At 37.2% G+C, this 12,060-nt stretch overlaps 1 protein-coding gene across 1 annotated transcript; it reads right to left on the bottom strand.

The window, feature by feature from the left end:
* ddx19a (DEAD-box helicase 19a) lies at positions 1 to 9,725 on the bottom strand. The gene is made up of 12 exons (XM_052091951.1): positions 9,596 to 9,725; positions 8,998 to 9,052; positions 8,809 to 8,859; positions 6,997 to 7,132; positions 4,357 to 4,449; positions 3,836 to 3,938; positions 3,278 to 3,392; positions 3,002 to 3,179; positions 1,360 to 1,601; positions 1,120 to 1,278; positions 800 to 991; positions 1 to 83 (listed from the first exon to the last, which is right to left on the bottom strand). Exons 1-12 carry the CDS (start codon positions 9,650 to 9,652, stop codon positions 22 to 24), a joined length of 1,443 nt encoding a protein of 480 aa, XP_051947911.1. The 5' UTR covers positions 9,653 to 9,725; the 3' UTR covers positions 1 to 21.
* Between the last annotated feature and the right edge of the window lie 2,335 nt (positions 9,726 to 12,060).

Raw genomic sequence — 12,060 nt, 5'->3', positions numbered from 1 at the left:
GCATTTTGGGTCTTCATTACTTCAGTTGGAGATCTTTTCGATTTCGTCAAGATCATCTGTATCCAGCCTCAGAATTTTCTTATCTGCAGGAAAAAAAAAAAAAAACACACATATCATTAAATTGAACTAATCTATTAGCCGTAGTTTCCTAACCTAACCCAACCATAGCCAAATATATACACAGGGGCGGCTGTGGCTCAGGTGGTAGAGCACGTCGACCGCTAATCGCAGGGTTGGCGGTTCGATTTCCGGCCAACATGACTCCACATGCCGAAGTGTCCTTGGGCAAGACACTGAACCCCAAACTGCTCCCAATGGCAGGCTAGCACCTTGCATGGTCCTGGTCACAGTTTAAAGTGCTTTGGTAACCTCCAAGTTTAAAAAAAGGTGCTATATAAGTGCAGACCATTTACCATTCTGCTATATATAGTATAAAATGTATACATTATCTTAAAGGGGTCATATAATGGTACATGCACTTTTTCAAGTTGATTGTACTGAAATGTGTGTTGGCTGTGCCTGTACACAACCATCCTATTATGATAAAAATCCATCCAGTGTTTTTGTTTTAATCTCCTTATATATTTTCCCCTGCCTCAAATCGAGCCGTTCGACCGTGTGACGTCACACGGTCGGACGCCCCTCCCAGGATTGTTGATTGACAGCTTCACATGTTTTTTCAAGTTGCAGAAAAGAAAGTCAAACTGGTTTGGAATGACGCAATGGTAAATAAATGACCATTTTCATTTTTGGGTGAACTATCCCTTTAAAAAAAAATAATAATTACGACGGGACTTACTAAAATGCCTTTCGATTGTCTTGAGAATCTCCATGCTGCGCTGGCTGTCCACCATGTTGATGGCAAGCCCTCTCTTGCCAAATCGTCCTGTTCTCCCGATCCTGTGGAGGTATGTCTCATTGTCTGGATTGTTGTCTTTGTCCAGAGGCAGGTCAAAGTTGATCACCACGGACACCTGTTCGACATCAATACCTGCGCATGCCCGTGAAATTGATGAAAATAGCTGAATTTACCCATAGATAAGATTAACATTACCTATATAATATACCAACTCTATATTCACTTATTAGCTGTGAATATAAAAACAATAGCACATTTACCTCTTGCACAGACATTAGTAGTGATGAGAACCTTCTCTTTGCCCTCTCTGAAACGTTCAATAACTGCAGCTCTTTGCTCGACCACCATTTCACCACTGAGGAGCGCCACCTGGTGGCCTTCTTTAGACATCTGCCCTGCAAGCCGGTTGTTTTCCGAGTCTGAGAAAAGAGGATGCAACGAGATATTTTGATGAATGATTAAAACAAACAATCTTCAACCATCAGAAAAGGCAGATGGACTCACATGACAGAAGATCATTGCTTGTGCTATAGTGATAGCTCCATAAATGTTACAGAGTGCATTGAATTTGTCCTCCTTGCTGTTGCAGAGCACATAGTACTGCTTGATAGTGTCCAGGGTCTCCTCTTCTCGTTTGAGCTTGATGATGTTGGGGTCAGGCACAATCCGCTCAGCAAATTTCCACACAGACTCCTCAAATGTAGCAGAGAAAAGTAACATCTGGCAGCCTCTGGGAAGCATTCTGTGATGGAAAACGGACACCACACTTAATTCTCACTTAATGGATTTCATGCTAAAGCATATCTTCCCTTTAAGTTAATTTAGAATGTGCCAAGTTTTGAACACGAACACACACACACACACACACACACACACACACACACACACACACACACACACACACACACACACACACACACACACACACACACACACACACACACGCAGAGCAGAAAGAAACATAAACACATCGTGGGCAGGTGCATACACAACAACATGGGGAAGAAATAGAAAACGCCTGCACTGTCGTATAGCTTGCAAATCTGTAATATTTTACAGCATTTCAGTCAAAGATCTTCTTTAAGCATTTTATACATTTCTCTGAAGATTCTTCAAGTATCCTATATCACTGTTACCATCATGATTTTCCAGAGAAGTTTCACAAACGATGCTGGTGATGAGTAAATTCAGAGTATGTTGCATGTTAAATGGACCTTCCCAAAAACTTTCCACTGGATTCAAAAATGCTTTACACTCCCCAGATTTGTTACTAAAACATGTGCATGTAAGTGAATTCCAAACATTCGAAAAGAGGGGGCGTGGCCACGTTCATTCACAATTAGCATAATCAACGGCCATGAAAACACCATAAAAAAAAATGAAAGAAAAATCTGAAATAAACACTGGTTTCTTTTCTACTGAAGACTCGAAGAATGAAATTACTTAATTTTGCAACATTATCCAGTATACTAGTTAACAATAAAGTGCTTCTTAATAAGCTATACATTTATACTGAAATAATGTGTAGTAAGAAGTTTGTGTTTCTTTACATATTAAAGAGCACACCCAATTAGTTCCACACAATAATGTAATAATAACTATAAGATAACTGATTATGCAAAAAAACAACACTGGTATTGGATCGGCTGATACTGAGATTTCCGGTATCGGAAAAAGTGGTATCAGTGCATCCCCACAAAGAACATATATGGCTATTAACAAATGTGTGTACAATTATAAAGTCAAAATACGTAGTCGGTTCATATTCTCAAATAATAAGTAAAAAATGTAAACGTGAAACTAAATGCTTCAAAAGACGGTTCAATGTTAACTTAGTGTTGCACAGTAGCCTATACCGGTGCCATGGTACTACCACAAACTCAAGCTTCATAATACCGGCGTTACAACAGTGTTTTTCATGAAATACAGCAGCGGGACGCTCATAAGAGCAAGCCAAGGCAGAGTCAAGACACAACCGTCAAAGACCTCAACCTCTTGGGCAGATTTTATTTTGACAGGCTTATGGGAAACCTTTTTAGCGACTATATATTAGATATAAATGCACAGTTGATAGAGGTGTTATTTCATAATTCAACATTATTTGCTTGAAAGTTTTCAAACCCTCCATTAGAGAAAGTTCACCTCTGAATGCGGATGCTCTGGTCCTGGTGTCCCTGTGTGGCGATCATGACATCAGCCTCATCCAAAACAAACACTTTGATCTTCTTTGGGTCAATGAGCTTCCGCTTGATGCACCAGACCAGAACGGTTCCAGGTGTGCCGATGACAATTTGCTCTCTGATTTCAACACCACGCTCCACTGAGAGAAAGCAGCCATAACACACATTTAAGTCTGGGGTTACGTATACCGGTAATTTACACATTGCAAGATTGAGAAGCTGAATTTACACCGCTTACTTCTGTGTCCACGAACAGCATACGCCAGAGTGACTTCTGGGTAGAATTTGCCCATCTGTTCAATGACTTTACCCGTCTGCAGAGCAAGCTCATAAGTGGGAGAAATGCACAAACACTGGAAGAAACACATAGATTGGACACCAGAGAATTATTGAAGGGATCGTTCATAATTCTGTCATATTTTACTCCTGTACGAGTGACCCCCCCCAAGGAACAGAAACGGAGATATTTTGCAGAATGTCTATGCTGCTCTTTTCCACACTATCAAATGAGTCATTAGTAGTGATGTATACAGCCAAACTGCAATTTTGAAGATGTATGGACTACTTTTATGGTGCCTTTTTAGATTGTGTTGTATGCAGAAGAGCAGCATGGAAATTCTGCTTAACATCTGTTTTTGTGTTCCACAGAAGAATGGGTTCCAACATGAGTAAATTTTGGGGTGAAATACACCTTCAACAATCCCTTACTATTTATTTTCGTTCTGATTTTAAATTCTATTTGAACTTGCTGTGAGAAAGGATCATGTCAGTCAAAGATGTTAGTTTTCACTTTCACCTGAGTCCATTTAAGGGTTGGGTCCACATGGCTGAGCATGGCCAACACGAAGGCGGCCGTTTTACCGGTGCCAGACTGAGACTGAGCGATCAGATTTTGAGGTCTGGGAGTGGAGGGAAATATATACAGAGAAGAGTGATACAGAGGTTTATACATTCCAAAGTTGAAGTAAACACTACTTAACACGTATCCACTACTTTAATAGCAGATATTTAGCAAAACTCTTTAATTAAAAACATTTGTAATGTAAAGGTATTGCATATTAAATATCCAAAGTATGTGTCAAAAGCATCTGATTTGTTAATGAATCAGACAAATCAGCTTCATTCTGAATGCATTTATTTGATCTATAGTTCTAGGTAAAAATACATCTTGGAATAAGATGACTGATCTTTATTAGCTCCTGGTGTGCAAAAACAATTTTATTTGTTGATGCCAGAGCTAATTTCTCTTACAAATTTAAAACATATGACCTCTGCATTTTTCTGAGACCAACGTAAATAAGAAATATGTGGACTTACGGTTCTGCAAGCATCATGGGAAGTGCATTCTCTTGGATTTTAGAGGGTCTGTTGAAGCCCATTTCATACACACCTTTGAGCAGCTGAGGTTTCCTGATTGTTAAAATTCACAACTAGTGAAAATGATCTCATCAAGTGCCACATAAGAGCTTTTTAAAGCTTATAGTTCATTAAACATTTAAAAATATGATGTCATTTTTTTCTCACTCTATACATACAACTTGTCAATTTACAGTAATTGGTCTGAATGCTCATAACATAATATATACAGGTCAAATTATTTTCTCACATTTTCTTGATTTTTAAAAGCATTTGCCTAATGATGGTTATTTTTAGAGTCGTCAAAGTTAACGCATTAATGCTTGCTAGAAATGTAAAAAGTTTCATGTGTTACATTTTCTTAATCACGCTTAACGCATTTACTGTTAATAAAGCAGAAACCAGCATATACACTGGTCGGAAAAGGGCGTAACCTTTGCAATATGTCCGCCCGGGTGTGACACTGACGCGCACACCACAACACACACCCAACAGATGTGTCAGTGATCAAATGATGGGGAAAGGACCTCTTAATGCTATTTGCTGTACAAAACAAGCCCAGATGGGACTTGTGACAGATATCAAGTACTTCGGAGACTCTGTAAAGTGCAAATTAATGACCAATTTAGCACGTCAAGTCTTAACTACCATGAAAATGCAGAATGAGACTTTGTTTGAAACCCACGATTGCATAGATCTTTTTAATAAGTCAGCTACCACTTAGACTTTGTGAAACATTTAATGTTACTTGATTTGGCACCATTTCAGCGCATATCAATCTTTATACTGTTGAAGGCTTTGTTTGGAAAATGTTAATAAAGCATTATTGTTACATATGTTTTTGTTTTCTTTCCTAAGAAGGAAATAAGTTGACAGGAAAAGAAATATATATATTATATATATATAGGGCTGGGCGTTATGGCCCAAATTTTTATCACGATAATCTTTTTCATATTGTTCAATATCGATATTTATCACGATATACATTTACACATTGCACTTTCTTTTTTTTTATTTCAAAGTTGACGGAAGAATAGAAGAAAAAATTAATTCTAAACAGTCAAAATAGGTTCTACAAAACTGCACAGGGGGTCCAGAGACGGCCAGAGCAGTGGGGTCTGCAGGATCTTTTACCGTTTATCAATTGAAAATGAATGTTAAAAGATCATCGTTTGTTCTGAAGCATAGTGACAGCAGTGCAGTATTTGTTGGAATATTCTAACATTCAAATGAAATATTTTTTATATTTATTTAGATTCAGATACCCAAGTATGAGGCATAGAAGCCCTTGTGACTGTGGAATGATGCTGAATGTGGGTTCAGGGGTGTCCCGAGAGAAAATTTAGAAAACATTTGTATATTTTCATTAAAGTGAGAGACTAGTCTACCAAATAGTAATTGTAGTCTTTCCTTATCCATTCCAGACATCTAAATAATTTTCACAAAATTAGAACAGAAATCGATTGTTTATTCACTTTGTTTATTATTAAAGGCTCGTAACATGCTGATTAATAAAGATACATTTAGAAGAGAAAAACGTTTTGGTCTAAAAGGTGCTTTGAAACCACGTTAACTCATGTGGCGCTTCATGTCTGCACAAATGCAGGGAAAAGAGGCAACGCATGCGGAGCGGGACAGGGCAGATGTTGTCCACATCACTGTTGTTCTGTCGCGCTCTTCAATAGAGACGATGAGAGAGCGCAAGTCATGAAGTCTTGCGGTGCGGATGGAATCAATCCGGTGTCCGACGTAACCTAAACATCAGCAAGGCGGCTAGCATTAGCAAGTTCATCCAATCTGACCCTACGTTACCACTGGCTCATTGTGAGCGAAGCTGAGAGCATTTTCAAATCATTCTTATGAAAGCAAAAAGTCATGCTCGCAAGGTGGATCGTAGGATTGGGTGCGGTGCGGAGCAAGCTCTCTCCTAGCGCTGCGAGTGGATTTCGTCCGCCCCAGTTGGAAACGCAGCCTGAGAAAGCCGAACTGCTTGTGTTTTAGCGACATGCAGTAAATATCGAAAATTCCTCAAAAGCTTATCATGGATTTTCTTTATCATGATATATATCGATATTGTTTTATCGCCCAGCCCTATATATATATATATATATATATATATAGAGAGAGAGAGAGAGAGAGAGAGAGAGAGAGAGAGACATTTTTAGTGATTAACTATGAAAAATGTACTGACAGCACCAGTTATTTTATATCTTTCACTTTAGTGTGTCAATAGGAAATATCAATTTCAGATTTCCAAACAATCCTTTTGAAAATAAACCCTTTCCTACAACAGATGGTATGACCCCCACAGTGCCCAAATGATTTCAACATGGAGTCACTCTGGGATTACATGAAGAGACAGAAGTAATTGAGACAGAGCTGTGGCAAGTTATCCAAGATGCTTGGAACAACCTATTTGCCAACAACCTTGAAAAACTGTGAGCAAGTGTACCACTGAGAATAGGTGCTGTTTTAGAGCCATAAGGTGGTCACACCAAATATTGATTTAGTTTGTTTACTGCACTTTTTATGACGTTAATTGAAAAATGATTTAATTTTGAAACTTTGGCACAGTATAAATCTTAACTAAAACATACTCACAATCTCAGCTCCTCAAAGGTCTTCACTGAATATAGTGGGGAGTTTGGATCTCTCTGAAGAACCTCCACTTGGTTTGTGTTGTTGACTAGACTGCTTCTGATCAGTTTATTTAAGAGGGACTGTGTGGCTTTGTCCTCTAAAAGAAAAGGTCAAGAAGTAAATAGTTTTAATATAATGGCTTTTTAATGTGAAGATTTGATGTCACATTTAAAATAAATATTTAAACCACAGTGTAAATAGTAGCCCCTAAGAAACATGGAAAACAATTTTTTTTTTAGACCAAATATCTTTCCTAATAAATTGATGTACACATATGTAGACAGTGGGACTAAGTTGGGACATAAATAATACCATGCTATAGGAAGTCAGATTTATTTTTAAATGAATTTGTTTATGTTTCCAGGAGTGTTAATTATTCATGTTTTGAGACATTACATCAGAAATTAGCATAAATAATTAAGTAATGTATAAGTAATGGCCAGAATCATCCAATCACTGCCAACTATGTTAAAATAAATGTTGCTAGAAAAACTCAGAATCTTTGTACAAATTACAATTGTCCCGTGTCTGCCAAAAATGTTGAGCGGTCCAAACATCATCTGCAGCCTGAAACTTTTGACCCGATGTTAGGAGTGAATGCTCTTGGCTGCATAGGAAAGCTATAGGATGCTCCCTTGTTCACTAATTAGGGAATTACTTAACATCCAGTGTGCTGTCTGTCCGCACTGGTCTCAGAACAGTTTGAAATGCACCTTCAGGGTTCCCACTCTTTTCAAGGCACAATTTTCCAGGACATTTCCAGGACATTTTATGTGTCCCACGGGTGTAATATTTAAGCAAAAACACACAGGAGGTCATGATGTGTGGTCATGTTGTGGTTATTGAATTGTTATTTTTTCCTGAATTCATTACACACATTCATTTTGAAGCATGCAGCACATGCAGATTACATTTTTTAACTAAATCACAGTGGTTTGCGGTTTAATAATCACACTAGGACATGTTGCAATTTGAATTTGATCATTTGGGCATTCAAACAAGGGATATATTGACTAGTCAATGGATTGTCTGAGCCACAAATCTGCTTGTCTGTGTTAAGGAACCAATTTAAGTATAATTAGGCTCCGTTAGCCTCACTGTTAAGTACAAGTTATCATCACACAAACGCTATGAAAAAGAAGGGTCGTCTCTCAATTAATTTGAGAACTGTGTCTACCATTAAAACCACCACCATTGAATATAGAAATGCTAGTAATCGATCCTACTAATTGACTCTTCGGTTGTTGGACGACCACCCTGACACATCCCTAATTTAAACATTCTTTTTCTTCCCAAATGTGTCACCTATCCAGAGTTTGTATATGTAACAAAAACCATGTTAGCCACACAGTCAACCAGTTTTATTATACATAAATGTCCTGGAAAATATTTAGGTGTATTTCTAATTTTACATGACTTGAAAACTGCAATGCAAATTTAAGGTTGTCCAGCATGCGTGGGAACCCTGACCTTATTTTCATGTCTCTAAAAGCAAGATTTTCCAGCTTTTGGAAGCATTCATTGATTCTAAATGTGATAATGCACAGAGTGCATAGGATATTTTATGAAAATGAGCCTATAGTCCATGTAGAAACTATATACTCAAATACCTCAGCTCAGATCTGCGCCATGTTGTTGTGTCACATGACTCTGTGCGTCAAATTTTAACCCTTAAATTAAATTAGGTATAGCCTATAGTGAAAACTTTATGTCCACACATGTGTATGTGGAGTTTAGGAGGTTAAGGTCAACAATAAACCATTTTTAACTCACCTTTATCCTCTTCGTCAGATTTGTCACCATCATCAACGGGTTTTGTTCTCCCTAAAGATAAAAAAAAAAGTACTAATTCAATAAATTACAATTACATAAGACAATGAAAAGAAACCTTTAAAACCGTTAGTAACAATATAGCAACAAATTTCTACACATCTTAAAAACAATGTAATTCATGTTGATTACCATTAGTGCAAAGAACAGGTCTATGTCCCACATCCAGAATCCGCAAACTGCCAATCTGTGTTTATTTTTTGTAAAAAAACAAAAAAAAAGTACAACAGAATTGCAGTTACAGTCTACTCAAATACAATGCATAGATTCCACATACAATACCATGTGCCAATAATTTGACAACAGAGCTGATATTTATGACACTACATCATGTAAAACATAATGATCATTTAATATGAACAGAGCAGATCTGGCTGAAGCTGATTTGGGTGAAGGCAATGAATCACTAATCTTTAACTGGCACAAGGAATAATTGGAATAAGTGCACGGATCAAAGTTATAGCTGATATAGTGATATTGAGGGGCTGTATGTACATACACACTATATAGTGTGCCTCAAAGAGTATAAAGAGCTTTGGCAGCGAAGTTTCAAGTCAAACTGTACAGTCTCAATACCTAGTGAGCTGCCTAATTAGACAGCATTTTTTGGCAATGGAACGTTTTGATTACATAGTTCGATTAGGACGCCCAAAAATGCTGACTGCAGAACATGCAGATAGCATGCTTACATTTAAATAAATACAGTGGGGAAAACACATTATTCACTCACAGACTTGGTTGTAGCCTCTTGTTCGTCCACAGCAAGAGCCCATGAGTCGGTTGCCATGGCTCCAGTCGCAGTTATGTGAATTATAAATCTGTTTTGATAACTCTTCTGACGGGCTGTCCACTAGTTTCACTCTACTCAGCTCCGCGTGCGTGGACGCGCATACTGAGGGCGCGTGGATAGAATGCAGTCCGGGCGGAAGTTAGCACCAAATTAGTTCCAGTTTACTTTTTAGAAACTATCTTCATTTATGTTTATTGTCAAAATATGTGTGTGTGTTTAGTTAAAATATGTTTGTCTAATTTTGCAAATTTAAAAAAATGTAATTTGTATTTGTATAAAAATATCTAGTCAATTATTCAAATATATATAGCTTATTATTGTCTATTAATACAGAGGGATGCGAGCATCTGCCTAGGGGGATTTTGATTCATTTGAGTCCAGTCTTTTTAATCCGTTCACCACAAATGATTTGTTTAGCCAGTAACAATAATAGCCAGTAGGTGTCGACATATGAGCCGCTGCACCCGAATGTCCATATACTTTCCCACTATGTAGTATGCCAAAAATAGTATGCCAATGGAGTAGAATCATCAGAATCCTCAGTATTCAGAAAACAGAAAGCGACAAATATACGGATGTGTATGACTTTTTTTCTTCTGCTGAACACAAAGATTTTTAGAAGAATTTCTTGGCTCTGTAGGTCCTCATAATGCAAGTGAATGGGTACCAAAAATGTGAAGCTCCAAAAGAACATAAAGGCAGCATAAAAGTAATCCATACGACACCAATGGATAAATCCATATCTTCAGAATTTATATGATTGATGGGTGAGAAACAGATCGATATTTAAGTCCTTTTTTACTCTAAATCTCCACTTTACCTTTCAAGTTCTTCTTCTTTTGTTTTTGGCAATACACATTCTTCGTGCATATTGCCACCTACTGGGCAGGGAGAAAAATGTAAAGTAAAAATGGGCTTAAATATTGATCTGTTTCTCAGCCACACCTATCATATCGCTTATGAATATGGATGTATACTGCCTTTATGTGCTTTTTGTATCTTCACATTTTTGATACCCATTTATTTGCATTGTGAAACCCTACAGAGCTGAAATATACTTCTAAAAATCTTTGTTTGTGTTCTGCAGAAGAAAGAAAGTCATACACATTTGGGAAATGAGGGCAAGTGAATGATGAGACAATTATAATTTTGGGTGAAGTAACTCTTTATTATGAGGGAGTCTTTGATCAATGATGTGATTAAACTGATTCATTAAACACAATGAGTCATTCATGAGCGAAACAGTGGAGGTGTACAAGAACGATTCATTTACTTAAACAATTCAATCAAAACACAGATTCATTCACAAACAAAATTTGTGTTAAGGCACATTTAGGGAAGCAAAATAGTTTTCATAAAACGAGGTACTAACAAACCAAAACGACTGCAAGTGCCACAGTGCCAAGCCACATTTAATATACATCAGAAACAAGCACTGCTCATGTTTATGGACAGTCGAAGATGATTTTATGACTAGCTGTGTCAAGGATAGGCAAAGTATGCTTTTAGAAACAGGGTTATCCATCATACTGAATATGGTGAGTATATATTGGGAGGAATTGTTCATTCATATCAAATATATATACAGTATCTCACAAAAGTGAGTACACCCCTCACATTTTTGTAAATATTTGATTATATCTTTTCATGTGACAACACTGAAGAAATGACACTTTGCAAAAATGTAAAGTAGTGAGTGTACAGCTTGTATAACAGTGTAAATTTGCTGTCCCCCTCAATATAACTCAACACACAGCCATTAATGTCTAAATCCAGTGACCAGTTTGAGGGAGTGTGAGAGCGATGACACCAAATTTAACACTAGTGCTTCCCATTCACACCTGAGACCTTGTAACACTAACGAGTCACATGACACTGGGGAGGGAAAATGGCTAATTGGGCCCAATTTGGACATTTCCACTTAGGGGTGTACTCACTTTTGTTTCCAGCGGTTTAGACATTAATGGCTGTGTGTTGAGTTATTTTGAGGCAGTAAATGTACACTGTAATACAAGCTGTACACTCACTACTTTACATTGTAGCAAAGAGTCATTTCTTCAGTGTTGTCACATGAAAAGATATGATCAAATATTTACAATAATGTAAGGGGTGTACTCACTATTTTGAGATACAGTATATAGGGAACAAAGGAATCGTGATCTTTTTGACATAACCATGTTAATGATGGGTCATCCATGTTAACCTGTGGTTGCTATTATATTACAAAAAATTCCTCAGATAAACTATGATTACTGTGCAAGAATAATGGAATATTTTTAAAATGGAATTTTCCTTGAAATTATTTTATTTTCCCAATAAAATGGAATTGATTCTCCTCTGTCCAAATCTACACCAAATACTGTATAATAATAATAAAGCTTTAACCACCATTTTACCATAAAGTA

This window comes from Xyrauchen texanus, chromosome 25 (assembly GCF_025860055.1).
Source record: "Xyrauchen texanus isolate HMW12.3.18 chromosome 25, RBS_HiC_50CHRs, whole genome shotgun sequence".
Taxonomy (NCBI): Eukaryota; Metazoa; Chordata; class Actinopteri; order Cypriniformes; family Catostomidae; genus Xyrauchen; species Xyrauchen texanus.
Note: the sequence above shows the minus strand (reverse complement) of the source record. Positions and strands in the feature narration are given on the sequence as shown.